This window comes from Heloderma suspectum, chromosome 12, assembly GCF_057233095.1.
Source record: "Heloderma suspectum isolate Gila_16-S chromosome 12, 16-S_ref, whole genome shotgun sequence".
Taxonomy (NCBI): Eukaryota; Metazoa; Chordata; class Lepidosauria; order Squamata; family Helodermatidae; genus Heloderma; species Heloderma suspectum.
This window is the reverse complement of record NC_139469.1, coordinates 19,907,538-19,924,832: the sequence shown is the minus strand read 5'-3', so window position 1 is coordinate 19,924,832 and position 17,295 is coordinate 19,907,538. Positions and strand designations below refer to the sequence as shown.

Below are 17,295 nucleotides of genomic sequence, written 5' to 3'. Positions count from 1 at the left end.
TAGATCCCCAGATGTTTTGGACTTCAACTCCCATAAGCCCATGCCAGCATGGCCAATGGTCAAGAATGCTGGGAGTTGAAGTCCAAATCAGCTGAAGTTCTACTCTTTAACCACCCCTGCCATATAACATCTAATTAGTAATGTCTAAGGCTTGGGAAGTAGAAATTTCACATCAGTCTTCCCCAAAGGTTTCCTCAGTCACCACTGCCACTGGGGAGTTCCAGGGTAAAGCAATGCCCCACCGTGCAGGAACCAAATGATCTGGTGCAAACTGGCCCTGGTTGCTAAGTAGCACACATCCCAGAGTTTATTCTCCCCTATTGCCACCATGTTGCCTTCAAGGAGCAGCAGATGGAACAGCCACAGAAACAGCAACAGCTAAGATTCAGGGAGTGGACATTTACATCATCTTCTCCTCCAAAGCCTTCATCCATCTCCTTTGCATTAAAAAAAAATGATTTAATGGTGTATTAATCACTCCCTCTAACAGTAAACTCAGATGGTGAGAGCCAACAAAAGTGTCGCCAAAATGGGACCATCAAGAGACAAGATAGAGGTATCCCCCGGTCTGCATAAGATGTTAAAAAAAAAAAAAACCCTTTAGAAAAACCCTAAGGGGCAAAACATTCCAAAACCAACCCACTGAAGGCTGTGCATGCTCAGCAGACACAGAATATAGCATAACCATTAGAAAGGCGGGGGGTAGAAAATCTGGGGGAGGGAGAAAGTAGAGTGTCTTGCTTGGAAGAAATGCTTGGCTCCAACCTTTAACAGCTACACTCCTGTTAGGAAGAAGAATACACTTCAACATTTTGTTGCAGGTCATACTTTTTTTCTTTTCTTCTTTTGCTTAATGACAGGTGCCTTGAAGGCCTGTTGTCAGGCAGGGGAGCAGGGTATAAATATTCCAAACAACACAATATAGATAATATAATTAATATCACAATATGTGGATCTTTACAAAAAAGACATAACCAGGTAATACATGACTGAAACAGAAATGCATTCAGTCATACACAGATTGGCCCAACACAGACTAGATATAGATATAGATATAGATATAGATATATATGGATATAGATATAGATATAAATATAGATATAGATATAGATATAAAAAGGTAAAGGTGTCCCCAACCAGTCGTGTCCGACTCTAGGGTGTGGTGCTCATCTCCATTTCTAAGCCGAAGAGCCAGCGCTGTCCGAAGACGCTTCCGTGGTCATGTGGCCAGCATGACTGAACACCAAAGTGCACGGAACGCTGTTACCTTTCCTGCCAAAGTGGTTCCTATTTATCTACTTGCAATTTCTTGCTTTCGAACTGCTAGGTTGGCAGGAGCTAGGACTGAAGACGGGAACTCACTCCGTCACGCAGCAGCACTCGGGTCTCGAACTGCTGTCCTGCCGACCTTCCAGTCTGCAGTTCAGCGTCTTAACAAATAAGCAACTGCAGCCCCTAGATATAGATATAGATATAGATATAGATATAGATATAGATATAGATAGATATATAAAGCCTAAAGTAGAAGTGAAGACATGGGAATTCACATAAAAGGGCTTGCCTTCTTCCAAAGCCCATACAAACACTGTTGCATCTCCCATTCCTCCACCATCTTGGTCTTGCTATTTTCAAGCACATCCCTCGCCACATGATCACAAGAACAGTGAGGGGATTAAGTCATCATTAGTCAGCCTCACTGGCCTTCTCTCTGCGGATATTCGTCCTCTTGTGCAGTTCCCATTCTTTTCAATGGGGGTTTGCACAGGAGTCCCTGTGGATTGAATTCAAGGGGGGGAATTCATATGAATTTATGACCAAGTACTCCTGTGTTTTCTGCTTGTGCTTATTTTGTTCACCAGTACCAGCTAAAAATGGCTCAAAATAGGAAGAACTGGCAGTGACCTCTGTCCATAGAAATTACCAACCAATTTGCTTTGTGCATATAATTTTTGCAGAAGTAATGGCGTTCTTCCTTAACCACACACTGATGAAAATATAAAGTTTCCTGAAAACTTTAAGGAGTAGGGTGTGATGTCTGTGAGAAGAACTATGTCAGGAGCAGTCCTGACTAGTAGTGGGCAAACTCACCCCCAAATGAATTTGTTATTTCCTCGGAAAGTAACAAATCCATCCGTGTAATCTCAGATTATTTATGATTCATTTATTTACAATATTTGTATACTGCTCCATAGCTAGAACAGATTTTAGAGTGGTGAACACAAGAGATAAAGCAGATGAGAGTTCTCCTTGAATCTGAGATCTCGTTCTGTGTATTCGGGTTTTCCACATGCACGATATCAAACGACATCTTCGGAGGTGTAGATTGGAAGTGCATAATGCATCATGAAGTCATGTGTCACCACATTATCTACCCCTTCCTGATTGGTCTATTCCACATGCCTTTTCTACATAATGCCCCACCTAAGAAGTCTGCAACCTCAGTGAATCAGCTTTATAGTGACTGGTCCAATGCCTCAGCTCCAAATCTTCCCCAGTCATGACCCCAGTCAAGTTCAGAGACAGTAATGAGTTCAAGACCATGCCCAGACCAGAAGGTTCGGCATTGTCATTCCATCATCATCCATTCATCATCATCCATCTGTCATCATCAACATCATCCATCCATCATCATCATCCATCCATCCATCGTCATCCACCCAGGATGTTCTGGTCAGGGATGCCTTTGCAGGGTCATAAAGAGAGATGAGGCTTCTCCAGAATGGTGTGGGACCACAGATCATGCAGCTGTGATTGGGGTGGAGCTGAGGATCTATAAGCCTGCTCCACCCCCTGTTTTGTCCTCTTTCCTTCTGGCTGCACCCTCTCTCCCTATTTCAGTACAGGATTAGCTGGTCATTCTTTCAGGGGGGCAAGTAGGATTTTTTTCACCAACTGATTGGCATTGTTGATGTATTTTTTGCCTACTTTGTACTGAGGTTCAGGAGATGGATTTAATTTAGTAATGTAGAGGCAGGTTAATCTGGTCACATTTTGTTGCTGTTTGGGTTGGAAGGGATGTGGGGGAAGTGACAGGTAGGATTAAGGATTGTTGAGCACCCTGAGGCATCGTTACAGTGATCAGCCATTCCTGAGACATGTCACTTAGGGTTGTGCGATCTAGTGGCAGGGTAAGGATGGCTTCTGCAGCTAACCTGGATCATCCACTTGGAGCTGTGTGGCACTGGGGGATGGAGCAGTGATCTGGGAAGGCACTGGAAGGTGTGATTTATGGAAGGAATGGGAATAGCTGACCCACTTCTCAGGGTAGAAACTGAGCCCATAGAGCCCCAGAGTAGTTCTGATTCTGAGGAGGAACAGCAATCCATGGGAGAGGAGGCAGCTCATCCCTCGCACACACAGCAGCTGGCAGAGATTCCTCCTGCTAGCATTCTTGAGATAGATAGTGATCCTGGCAGTGAGCAAGTGCGGGAGGGGGGCTTGCTGGACGCTCGATGCAGACGCAGGGAGCGACAAGCAATGGAGGGCGCAGAAAGGAGGCGTAGCACCCATTTGGCGTGCAAGCAATGGCCGCCTCCCATGGACCCAGGGAGAGAGGGAGGATCTCTCCCTAGCCCATAAGTTCTGGGTCTTCAAGTTAGGGATGTCAGAGAATTTCGCCACGAATCTCAGAGAGGCCAAATGCCAGTGCATTCGGCCCCCCGAAATCGGAGGCGAAATGGTCTGCCCCCCCGCCCCCCCCCCCAGGACGGGACTTACCTTGGGCGAATCTTCCTGGCGGCGGCAGTTCGGTGGCGGTTCGGCGGTGGTGGCTGTGGCGGCCGGTCTTCCGACTGGCTGCCGCCACCACCATTTCCAGTAAAAAAAAAAAAACGTGATAGGCTACATAAAGATTTATGTAGCCTATCACAGCTAGATTTTTAAAAATACCGTGATAGGCTACATAAAGATTTATGTAGCCTATCACAGCTAGATTTTTAAAAATACCGTGATAGGCTACGTAAATGTTAACGTAGCCTATCACGGCTGATTTAAAAGGGAAAAAAAAACTGTGCATATGCAAATGGCGGCGCCCATGGGTGCCGCCATTTGCGTTCCTTATTTTGACACGTCTTAGTCTACATAAACATTTATGTAGACTAAGACGGCGAAAATAAGGGGAACGAAATAGCGTAGACGCTACGCTATTTGCGTTCCCCTTATTTTCGCCGTAGTCTATGTAAATGTTTATGTAGACTAAGACATGTCAAAATAAGAAATGCAAATGGCAGCGCCCATGGGCGCCGCCATTTGCGTACATGCGGTTGTTGTTTTTTTCTTTTAAATCAGCCATGATAGGCTACGTAAACATTTACGTAGCCTATCACAGCTGACTGCAGGGACGCAAACGGCGGCGGCTACAGCCGCCGCCATTTGCGGACCCGGCTGGCCAGGATTCCAGGGGGGAGGGACGGAGCGCCTCCCCCCCCGGCCAGAATTTCGGGGGGAGGGACGGAGCGCCTCCCCCCCACCGCGAATCAATTTCGTAAGAAGGTAAGTGACTTTCGTACATCCCTACTTCAAGTGACTCTCTTTCAAACAGGGATCAACTGCCTACTCAGCACATAGTCCACTCTGCTGTTCCTTGCTTAGCCGCTGGTGATTAGCATCTGAAAGAGTCATTAAGTTGTAAAAGGATTAAAGCTTTGAAAAGAATTCTTTGGTCTGTGTCTTGAGTTGGCTATTGGAGTCTACTGAAAGAGGCCACCAGGATGCTCCTGACACCACTCCTGTTTTGAGGCCGGAAATATTACCCTAATCACTCATAGGCTGATGCCTGAGCTGGATGGAGTAAGTTCACCTCCCACAAATCAGTTTTGCCCCTTCTGCAGATTTCGGTTAATGATTAAATAAATGTGGCCCATTTTCCATCCAGTCTGGTTGTCTCATTTCTTTATTTCCACTACCACCGCAAACTTATAATGACATCTGACCTTCTGTCTCTAAACCCTGTTCAGGATCAGGAACCATGAAGTGAAATATCTTCCAGATCATGTCCCCATTGATGCTGCAGGAAAAGATAGGTCAGCCAGGTCAGCTAGTTTTATAGCTGCCCTATCCCTTCCTGCAGCATATCTTCCCATATGGTGTTCTTTAAATATGGTGGATAACATGTTTCTCTTCTGTTTTGTTTATAGTATGATGGTTGCAATGATCAAAATTATCCAGACAAGCAATTCCGGTGCAGTCACATTTGTCAATATTTTTTCACTACCTCCAACAACAACAAATGAGAATGAGAATGAGAATGAGAATGAGAATGAGAATGAGGATGAGGATGGATGGATGGATGGATGGATGGATGGATGGATGGTTGGACGAGCAGAGAGGCAGGCAGATATGGAGGAGGATGAGGAAGAGGAGGAGAATAACCTCTTTCTGCCCAGCTCCTAGATGTATGTTCTAGTTCTGAGGCCTTGGTTGGACAGCTTCCCTGCTGCTTCAGCAGCCTTGCCACAGACCTGCTCCTTGGCCTGCTGGGCACCTCCTAGGCTTCCCTTTGCCCACAAGATGGGAAATCTAAACCATATGATGGGAATGAGAGAGACACTGGTGTCTAATCTAATAAGGTATTAAAATAACTAGCTGGTCAACTTGAAAAAGTAGCCTTGGCCTCTGTCCTCAGTTTGCTGCATTTGTATTGAGAAGGTGACCATCTCCTGCAAGGTGAGTCATTGCTTGAGGACATGGAAAATGAAATATGTTCAGTCATTAACACAGCAGTGTAAGGCGAACAGGCAAAACACATCTCTGAATGGCTCTTTCCTGTTACAAAAAGAGGGTATGTGGGAGGAAGGAGGCATATTTCACTAACAAGACAGATAGGCTGAAATGCTTCCTGGTAGTTAGTACTGCTAGTACCTTTATTTTATATTTATTTATTTATTTATTTATTTATTTATTTATATCAGCTGTCCATATCAGTCAGAGATGACCATTCAAATGGTGAGGGGGGTGTTCACTGAGGTTAATTTGGTGGATTGCAAAGATGTCATCTGAGACATGACTCACTTATTGTAATTCATTCTTATAAAATTGGGGGGCATATTGATTTTAATGCTTTGAATGTCATCCATGCAGAACATAGTGTTCTTTAAATGTTGCGGATAACGGGTGTCTATTCTATTTTGTTTACAATAATGATGGTAAAATTATCAAAATGATTGAAATAAGTGATTCTGGTGCAGTCACATTCTTCAATATTTTTTCACTACCTGTAACAACAATAACAAATAATGACAGATGACACAGACAGTTATATGAGATAGATAGATAGATAGATAGATAGATAGATAGATAGATAGATAGATAGATAGATAGATAGACGGACAGACAGACAGACAGACAACAGAAACTGTGGAGGAGAATAAATAAAATTAGAACAGAAATGTAACATTATGGAAAATAAATCTCATCCCCTTGGTGGTACCCCTATCTAAAAGAAAAGAGCTTCTAATATTGCAATGATGTCCTGTTGTCTTGGGCTTCTGCAGAATTAGTGAAAATCCAGCTGGTTTTATTCAGATAAGAATAAAGGCAGGAAGATGTAAGTGAGATAAGTGGAGGAAGGTTGGAGTGGGGGTAGATAGCATTTGTTTACAAGGCAAGGAGTTGGGGTACCAGATCACAGCAGATGCTCTTTGGGACAATATGACTGCAATCAAGGAACTCCCAAAAGGCATCCCATATACCATTAAATTTATGCAAGGTAGTCCCACAGATTCAACTCAGATTCAGTGCTTTGGAAAATGGCCTGATCCTATTTGGACTGGTTCAGGAGGCCATCTGCTTTGACTTGGGTACCAAACCAAGATTAAGAAATCTGAGGCTTCATGCCTCTCATTGACTAATATGGGAATTTTAAAAAAAAATGGTTATAACTATGTTTGTTCTCTTGGTCAAAACTGAATGGTATTTGCAGTTACAGTAGCTGCATAAGAGGGGATTACACCTGCCAAATGCCAGAAAAATATAGGCAGGGGGGTTTGCGCTATGTGCACACGCATGTGTGTGCGTGTGTGTGCATGTGAGTTATTGGATGGAATTTGCAGGAATAATTTCCCCTTCTGAGGGGAGTGAGCCAGCCGAATTTCAATTGAATGGGCACATGGGGTTTTGTGCAAGAGCAGCCTTTACATTTTCAGGGTATTTCAAGGGGAATGCACCTATCCCTCTATATTTGTTGTGGTTCATTGTTCTGAAAATGGCAAACAGCCTAAAAGTGGCCCTTTGTAAGAGACCTGAAAAGTTTCTGATGGACAGGTACAGTGGTTTATGTGGGAGAAGAGTCCTCGAATGGGGGCCGGGGTGATTCACTTCCCCTTAAGTCCACCCATAGTTTGGGGGGGGGGGCAATTTGCATAAAAATGGCACACGTCATAGAGATGTCCCAAAGCAAAAAACCTGAAAAGCTTCAGAAGGATAGGTGAAAGAGCTAGAGAATTATGATGACTGAAAACCAATGTAAGGCTTCTTTTTTTCATAGTGGAACCTAGTGGCATTAGAAGAATGGCCATCTCATGGCCCCATCCTTGCCCTCCAGAAATCACACTAATTGGAGAGCCCCTGTTAAAACATGCCCTATGATTAGAAGGTGGACCTGCCAGTCACTCAACCCCCCCCCCCCAGCATTTTGAACAAACAAAACCAAAATATGCTATTTGGAGAGGAGATAGAATGTCTGCATCTCTTAAGCATGAAACAGTAATAGAGCCTTTTTGTGGTACAGCCTCATTTCTAGTGGTTTTGGAAAGAAGCCCAGTTCATCTAAGAAACCACCAAAACTGTCTGAAGGGGGCTGATTCTGCTTGAGGTTTGTCTGAATCAGATGCACATCCCTAATTATTAGTGAATGCAAAATACTGGAAAATTAAAGAAGTGCCAGAAATAAAGGAATGGTTGTTAAAAGTTGGTGAGACTAAAGCAGCAATCTTAACCCCACTTACCTTGGAGTAAAACCCACTGAACTCAATGGGACTTACTTCTGACATATAGAGGATTGTACTGTTAATCATAATTAACAAAATCACAATGTTATAGTTGAATTCAAGGAGGATGGCAGAAAATCAATACATTTAAGGATAGGTGGAAATGGTTTAATAATGACTGGAATATCAAACATGAATTGCGTTAAAGGTAATGCTTTTTAATGGTTGTTTACTGTATTAACTGTGATTATTGAGACAGAAACAGAATAACTGAACCATCCATTCTCTACTGTTCTTCTGTATTCACTGGTGAGTATTGTTTGAAAGGTGTTTGTTATTTTACAAATTGTTGACAGATGGATGCACATCAAAAGCCCAACATAAGTCAGCAAAAGAAAACTGGGGATATAACTGGTTTGAAATGAGCCCCTGTCATAATACTTTTTTTAAATCCTAGATATTTGCTTCACAAATCTCCCCTCAGATTAAGCTGGAAATAAGTCACATTCTTCCAGACAAAAAAGTTAGCAGAAGAATGCAAGATTTTATCCCAAGATTGTGGGAGCCTGTTCCCTACCCTCGTAAATTCTAATGCCTCTATTAGTTTCTAGGGGGCAGGAAAAAGATGACACAGAAGCAAAATTGAGGTGTGGGGGAGAGGGAGCCCCCTTCCCCCCATCATCCAGTTTTGTCCCTGTGGGTTGTTGTTGTTGTTGTTTTTTCCCCAGGCCAAAGCAACCTAATGGAGCTAGCAGAGTGGGAGAACTGAGCTTCTGGGACTAATTCAGCCATTCTTCTCCAATTTGGATTTGGATTTCATTAAAAACAAGCTCCTCATTATTATTATATTTCCTTTTCTTTCTCCAAGCCTGGCTCGGGAGAACTTCACCGGCATCACTAAAAAAGACAAATATGGGAAGCAACAAGAATGAAAGGTCAAGGCAATAAATATCCCATCCGTCTGGATTAAGATGTCCATAGAACAACACGCTGCCCTTTGCTAGACCCACCATGGGCATTCAGAGGAAAAAGGGCAACATACCAAGCGAAGTTGGATCCCCTTCAGCTATCAGGACATCAGGCAACCTTTTGCGCTTTTCGGGGCTTTGTGAACAGCAGGCACCATACAGAATGAGGGGTTGGCCAAGACTCCTGCCCTAGCAAGAGGCCCACTGACAATTGCTAGAGAACCCAGGTCATGCTGGGTGACAGTGGTGTTGAGGAAGAGCTCAAGGAGGGCAACTGGCCCAAGGGGGCCCTAACATCTGGAATCACCAATGTCACTCAGAACTGTTTCTCACAACCCATTTTGATACATGATGGTTGGTACTTCTGCCAATTCTCACAGCCCAGTTTGATACATGATGGTTCATACTTCTGTACGAAGATTAGGCTGGTTGAACAATTACATTTCTTGGCTCAGTTCTATTTGGGAGGCTACTGATAGATCAGTCTTAAACATTTGCCCCCTGCCTTTCTGGCCTCAGCAGACCTTCACGGTGGATAACTATGTCAAGAGATTTTAAAAGAAACAAAAATAAGTCAAGGCCCAAGCCAAGAACAATTAATACTGACAATCAGTAAAATAATCAAAGAGTAACATGAGAGAAGTAGCAGAAGCCCAGAACAGAACTTCAGCAGTGGTGATCAATGGAGAATCAGCCAGAGAGTCATGAATTTTCAGCCACCATCCAGCTCAAATTCTTGCTTAAACAATAGTGCTGAATAAAAATGTTATTCTGGGAGAACTCTGGAGGAACTGTGAAAGAAGAATGGGGATTATTTACTTGTTTGTTTGTTGTTACATTTATACCCCCCTTTTGTCCTCTTGCAAGAAATCCAAAGTGGCTTACACGGCCCTCCTCCTCTCCATTTTACCCTCACAACAACCCTATGCGGTAGGTTAGGTTGAAAGTCAAGGACTGGCTCAAAATCACACAAGTGAGCTCCATGGAGGAGTGGAGACTTGAACCTGGGTCTCCCCAATCCCAGTCCAACACTCTAACCACTACACCACATTGGCTGTCACCTGCCTGCTTCTGAACCTGACCACCGATCTATTTTGGACTATTTTGTTTTATTCTTTTATCATGTTGTTCACCGCTCCAAAATCTTCTGATGTGGAGTGGTATATAAATATTGCAAATAAATAAATAAAATGTCATCTGCCTCTGGCCCTTTGGACCCTTGTCTGCCTGCTTCAGAACCTGTCCATTGGCTTGTTTGGATCACACCATTTGCCTTTCACTCCATGAGGCCCCGGCGGCTGGCACAAAACCCAACCTGTAGATTTCAAGGTGCAGGTAAGTTCATTTGTGTTCATTGCTGGCTGTATATACTCCAGGGTGGGTTCTGGTTCAAGGCAATAGTTAGTGACCAATTTGGTACATCTGTTTTTCAAATATACGGACTGACTTTCCATTAAAGATGCCTTGAAGCAGTTCCATTCTAGTTCACAGGAAAAATTAAGTCTCACGGTGTTCTGGTTTTCATTTCACAAGCCCCCATCTTGCCTCCTGCTTAGAATCTTTGAAGAGGACAGAGCTCAAAAGCCTGGACAAGTGCAGAATGTATAACTAATACTCTCCGATATTGATTTTCTGTGCCCATGATTCATTCCAGTTGGTGCCAGTGGGTATACCCAATCATCAAGGTGTGTTCGTTTGTTTCTAGCTGATTTATTTTATTTATTTATTTATTTATTTATTTCTATACCGCCCAATAGCCGAAGCTCTCTGGGCTGATCACTTCTATTGAATTGTAACTTGAAATGTTGTTGTTTGTTCCACTTCCAGTTCAGAAGGGATTTTCAAATAATGGTTTAGTTTCTGTTCTGGTTTCAAAAACTAAAGGTTCGGTCTATTTTCATAGGATAGCGCTCTCCAAGTACTTGAAAGGTTGTCACAGAGAGGAAGGCCAGCATCTCTTCTCGATCATCCTGGAATGCAGGACACGGAATAATGGGCTCAAGTTACAGGAAGCCAGATTCCAGCTGAACATGAGGAAAAACATAGAACATGAGGAAAAACATAGAACAATACGAAAATGGAACCAATTGCCTAGGGAGGTGGTGGGCTCTCCCACACCGGAGGCATCCAAGATGAGGCTGGACAGCCATCTGTCAAGGATGCTCTGATTTGGATTCCTGCATCGAGCAGGGGGTTGGACTCGATGGTCTTCCAACCCTACTATTCTATGATTCTAATTCTGCAGCAGCTTTACCCACACCCTAGGGATGGGAAAGGTTCATTGGCACAGAAAGATGCCTGCCAATCTGTGAAACACAGACAGAATGCATTTTAACAAAATCCAAACATCCCTAGGTGCTCCCCCAAAATTAAAAGGTTTAACTTTAAATAAGCAGGGGTCTGGAAACAAAGCCATATGAGGAGAGATGGAAAGAACTGGACATATTTAGCCTTGAAAAGAGAAGACTGAGGGGAGATAGGATAGCGCTCTTCAAGTACCTGAAAGGTTGTCACAGAGAGGAAGGCCGGGATCTCTTCTCGATCATCCCAGAATTCAGGACGCGGAATAATGGGGTCAAGTAACAGGAAGCCAGATTCCGGCTGAACATCAGGAAAAACGTCCTGACTGTTAGAGCAATATGACAATGGAACCAATTCCCTAGGGAGGTAGTGGGCTCTCCCACACTGGAGGCATTCAAGATGAGGCTGGACAGCCATCCGCTGGGGATGCTCTGACTTGGATTCCTGCATTGAGCAGGGGGTTGGACTCGATGGCCCTTCCAACCCTACTATTCTATGATTCGATGACCTTTTGTGCCAGTTCAGATTTAGGTTCATCATTTTGACTCCTTCTTTGAGATCGCTTCTTGCACAGGTTGGGTAAGGAATGGAATAATCCTGTCCTTAAAGTGCTAGGGCTTAAAGCAAGGGTGGGCAAATTGTGGCCCTCCAGATGTTTTGGCCTACAGCTCCCAGAATAGCCAATGGTGAGGGATTGCGGGACTTGTGAGTAGGGATGTACGCATTTTGTAAAAGCCATTCTGTCCACTTTTCATGGATTGTCAGATGCCTTTTGTTCCATTGTCTGCTCATTGGCAGAATCAGATGTTTTCCAATATCCCAAATTTGTACAAATTCCCACTTGCAAAAATGCACAAATCCCCCCAAAATGTGCAAATCCCCCCAAAATGCGCAAATCACCCCAAAATGTGCAAAGTAAAAAAAAAATGTCTGCAAGTCTGCAGAATCTGTGTGATTTAGGAAGAGCTGGTCCACTGAAGAATCTGCAAGTCAGCTTCATAGAAATCCGAACTCATTTGATTCTGTTGTGGATTTCTCCGGCATCCTGAGTGGTAGGCCAAAACATCCAGAAAGCCACAAATTGCCCACTTCTCGCTTAAAGCAATGTTTCTCTGATGACAAAATGAGAAGAAGGAAAAAGTGGTGTGGTTATAGGGGTTGGGTAGTGAGGGATGTGTTGCAGCTTGGGAGAAAACAGCAATTGATTGTTAAAGATTAAAAAGTTAAATGTTAAAAATGTTTTCACATTTAAAAAGTGCACAATAAGCCAGTATACATAGGCTAAGGAGAAAAAGAATGGGGATGGGGAAGTTACAAGGAGCAACCCAAGTGTAATCCATCCTGCCTGGATCAAAAATTAAACTAAACATCCAATATCACCCATAGGGGCTCACACTTCTACAGGGAGATCAGCCATTTCAGCCACACGCAAGGGAAGGGAGGCACACAGGGACCCAGCATGCAGACCCACATTGTACCCTGATTCTGGTTCAAGGACATGGGGCTTCGGGCCTTATATAAGCCTAGCATGATCAAGGACACACTTGTAGTTTTGTCAGCATCCACCCACCTGTTCAGGATATGATTCAGTACTGCTGTGAGACTTCAACTCCCAGCATTCCCCAGTCAATGCCAGTCCACCATCTGGATTTCAAGGCCCAGTCAACCTAACCAACACCCAATGATTTTCAACCAACTTGCTAATTGAAGACATCTGTAGGCATGGCCTAAGACAGATGGCTTCAAGTAAGGAGCCACCGATCTGATTCACATGCATGGGACCCAGTGAAGTCCCCATTCATCACACCCTATCGCAACTTCAAAACTAAGCACCAAAACACTGTGCAGTTTTAACACTCTAAAAGGTCTCACAGCATTGTACAGGAATAATTAACCTATATCATTTTAATTTCTTAATTAAAAACAATAATAATGCACATTTAATGATTTTACATGCATAACAGTTCATTTACCACTAGAACAATAAAACAGAGCACAGCCCTCCTGAAGTGCTGTCTTTCAGCTTGAGTCCACAACAAAAATAGAAATAAAACTTCTCTGTGAAGCTTGATTTTTCTGCAGGCTGAAGAAAGAAAATAGTTTCTACTCAGTTCAGCTCCTCAGCAATCTTCTCAAAATGGATCAGGATCCAGCAACACAGGAACAACTTTGTAAACAGCCCTGTCTCAAGGGTTCAGGGTCTTACGGGGAGGAGAAAGCAAGTTTCTTCCACACTGCATTTTGGTAACTTCCTAAAATTGTGGCCACTCCCTATCTCACTCCTTTACTGAGCATATGCAGGAATATTCCCACTCAGAATTCTTAAAGAAAAATGTACCAGTGGGTTACACAATGGTGGAAAGTGTTCATTTTAAACGCCACACTTCTCAACGATGGGCACTTGATAGGCAAAGGGGGTGTGGCAGCATCAGCAAAAAAGAAAAAAAGAAAAAGTCCACACACACCCCAAAACCTTTCAGAGGTGAAGAGGAACCAATGACTAATTGCTCAGGTAAGTATTTTGCCATTTCCAATTTCCCATAAAAACACTGAACAGCAACTTCCAATAATAAAAAAAGATGATGCACTGATGGCTGAAATACGCATCATTGACTTGTTGAAGGGGTGACTTTCATTTACATTGTCATTCAAGATCAGGGGTGCAGAACCTCAAGCATGGGGGGGGGAAATCTGGCCCCCTGGAAATCCCCAGAGGGACATGCCCCCTTCCTCTGGCCCCTGATCATTTGGAGGTCTCCCAGCTTTTTGTGCAGGTTCCCCCCCCCCATTCTAACAGGTTGAAATGCTTCTCCTAAGGCTGAGTTACTAGGAGTTAAAACTTTAGGCTAAAATATGCTAGTGTTTGGGGTGTTTTGGCCACACCCCCTTTGCCTTTGGCCACACTCACCACTGGAATGTGGCCCCTGAGAGCTTCTCTGAAATGACATTCAGTCCTTGTGCCGAAAGATGTTCTGCACTCTTGTTCAAGAGATCTTTGGCATTTGTCCATTTTGAAGAGGGATTGTGCAGTTGATATTTGCCATTTTCACCTTGTACTACCCCATCTTTTATGCATGCAGCAATTATTTGTGATGAATATCTACCAAATACAATTTTCTGAGCTACATTTGCTAGTAGAAAATGTCACTGAGGAGTTTGTTGTTGCTGTTGCTGTTGTAGAAAACTGAAACTTCGCTGTTAGAAACTTCGTCCTACTTTAGGCATACAATTTGAGCATCGTAGCTCAACTGTCAAAGAAGAATTCATTCTTCTAAGACATTTTACTTAGAGCATTAGCTTTATGTAATCATGTAAATACTCTCCTAGGACAGATTTTTAGCTGCGCTTAGCAACAGTAAAGTGCACAAACATATAAAAGTGAAGGCCACAGTCCTGCAAAGGGTTTAATGCATGCCCAAATTCCGATTTCCTTCCCTCCCCAAGCTGACATCATTGAGGAGGGAGAAGGAGAGCTTAAATATCAATGGTTTGGCAGAGAAAGTAGCTGTGAGGTCTGACCACATGAAGATCCAACTGTATGATAACCTCTTTTTAAAGTATAATTTATACACTGCAGATGTACAACACATCATAAACCTCCTCGCTGCCCGAGGGCTACGTCTATATTATTTCAGCCTGGCTTACTCGCAAATATACTGCTTGAGCAGAAATCCATGATACTTCATTTGACAACTTTGCAGGCAGCTAAGGCTGCCATCAGATGCATTGTTCTTTGAAAACAAGTCCCATTGAACTCAATGGCACTTGCATTCGAGTCAACATGTATAGGATTATGCTGCATGACTATTTTTTTCTTCCTGCCCTTTGAGGTGAACCATGATATGACCAATGACAGCTCTCTTACAAAGGCATGGAAATATGATAGAACCAGCCAAACAACAAAACCGAAATTCCAAAACCAACTCTCATTTGACCACTACCAAAGCAAAGTTTTTACCACTGGTGAATTCAATGACAAGGCAATACAAATGTTCTCTCCTTTACAAGAACATGCTTCCTGGCTCCTGCAGTCCTAAACATCTCCAACCATCCCCAAGTAAAACACTGAAACAATACAATACCACTCACGCAAGTTATTAGCAGGCGGTCTTGTTTCCATGTTCTCATAATGTTGCACATGGACCACAATGTTAAGATCTCTTTCCATATGATCTGTCGTGCAGGGAGCTTCTGGTCGCATAACATCAGCAAGAGCTCTGAAGAAATGTGGAGGGGGAAAGAGAAAGGCATGTGATTTGAATGTGCATAAAACCTGCATTGGTAATGTTTTGGTAAAGGACATCATTCCCTCTAACCCAGGGTGCAGAACTCTGTTGGGGAGGGGGCTGAATCCAGCAGAGGCTGATGGTTCCAATTTTGGTTGGGCAGTAAATCCATTCTGGGTTTCAGTCAGAACCACCCAGAGCTCTAAAGGAACTATCCAAAGTGCTGAACCCTATCCCCAAAATGGGTTCAGAACCTTTGATAGCTCCTTTAGAGTTATGGATGGTTCTGACTGACTTTAGAGTTATGGCTGGCTTTTTTGGTTGCTGCCCAAACTGTCTGTTTTGTGGTGCTGTTGGTAGTGATTGTACTTTTGGCTGGTGCTGGCTGCCTTTTTTAAAAAAAAAAAAAAACCACAAGACTTCAGAGTGAGGGCAGGAATCATTGCCCTCATTCTGACATGACTTTATGGTAATGTCATGGGTAGGGATGGCAGAGAATTCCGCCACGGATCTCGGTGAGGCCGAATGCACTGGCATTCCGAAATCTGTGGCAGAATGGCCTGCCAACCCCTGCCCCCTACGGATCCCCCCCGGGATGAGACTTACCTGGGGCAGATCTTCCAGGCAGCAGCAGCTGCGGCGGTAGTGGCAGCTGCGGCGGCAGCAGCTGCGGCAGCTGGTCTTTGACCGGCTGTCACCGCCGCCATTTGCAGTCTTGTCGCTTTGTTTGTTGTTGTTTTTTACAAGACGCGATAGGCTACATAAAGACTTATGTAGCCTATCACGTCTGGCTTTAAAAAAAAAACACACGTACACAAATGGCGGCTATGGCCGCTGCCATTTGCGTTCCTTATTTTTGGCCATCTTAGTCTATGTAAATATTTACGTAGACTAAGACGGTGAAAATAAGGGGAACGCAAATAGCATAGCGGACGCTATTTGCATTCCCCCTGATTTTCGCCATCTTAGTCTACGTAAATATTTATGTAGACTAAGACGGCCAAAAATAAGGAACGCAAATGGCAGCGGCCATAGCCGCCGCCATTTGTGTACGCACGTTTTTTTGGGGGGGGGGTTAAGCCAGACATGATAAGCTACGTAAGTCTTTACGTAGCCTATCATGGCTGACTACAGGGATGCAAACGGCGGCGGCTACAGCTGCCGCCATTTGCATCCCTGCTAGCCAGAGGCCAGATGTCCGGCTGCTGGCGGAGCAGGCCAGTGGCTCCGCGGAATCCCCACGGACCGGAGCCGGCCAGCCAGGATTCCGGGGGGGAGGGACGGAGCACCTCCCCCCCCCCAGCGGCACCCGGCAGAGCCAGGTAAGGGGACTTTCATACATCCCTAGTCATGGGATGATATCTGAAGCCAAATCAAAGTATAGGCCAAAACATCTGGAGGTCAAAACAAGTTGCCCTCCCCTTATCCAATACATCTGGGATTGGGACAGTATTTCGTTTTTTACTAGTTTTGACTCATTTTGTTTACCTCTTTGTAGAAAATCTCCCATTATTTTATGAATAGCCATCAGTTGCTCTTTTGTGAGGTGCAGGGTCACTTTTAAAGCAACCTTATGCATAAGAACGAATGAACAGGCCTGTTGGACCAAACCAAAAAGGCCCATCTAGTTCAACATTTTTTTCACACAGTGCGAACCAGGTGCCTATGGGAAACCCCCAAGCAGGACGTGAGTGTTTTAACACCCTCCTGCTTATGTTTCCCATCAACAAAGGGGGTGCAAATCAGCAAAACTTGAGCTCACTGACATTCTCTGAATTCCATCTCAAAGCTCATCCCAACCCAAGACCATATCAGGTTGCAAGATTTGTTTTTTTCTTTATGCATGAACACCTGAGTGTATTTTCGTCCATATTT

At 43.9% G+C, this 17,295-nt stretch overlaps 1 protein-coding gene across 1 annotated transcript in view; it reads right to left on the bottom strand.

Moving 5' to 3' along the window:
- Window positions 1-17,295, bottom strand: part of SHISA9 (shisa family member 9) — a 356,073-nt gene that overhangs the window by 325,900 nt on the left and 12,878 nt on the right. Inside the window, exon 2 of the mRNA XM_084819206.1 lies at window positions 15,284-15,411. Within this exon, the coding sequence (XP_084675332.1) occupies window positions 15,284-15,411 (128 nt within the window). The remainder of the gene's footprint in view (window positions 1-15,283; window positions 15,412-17,295) is intronic.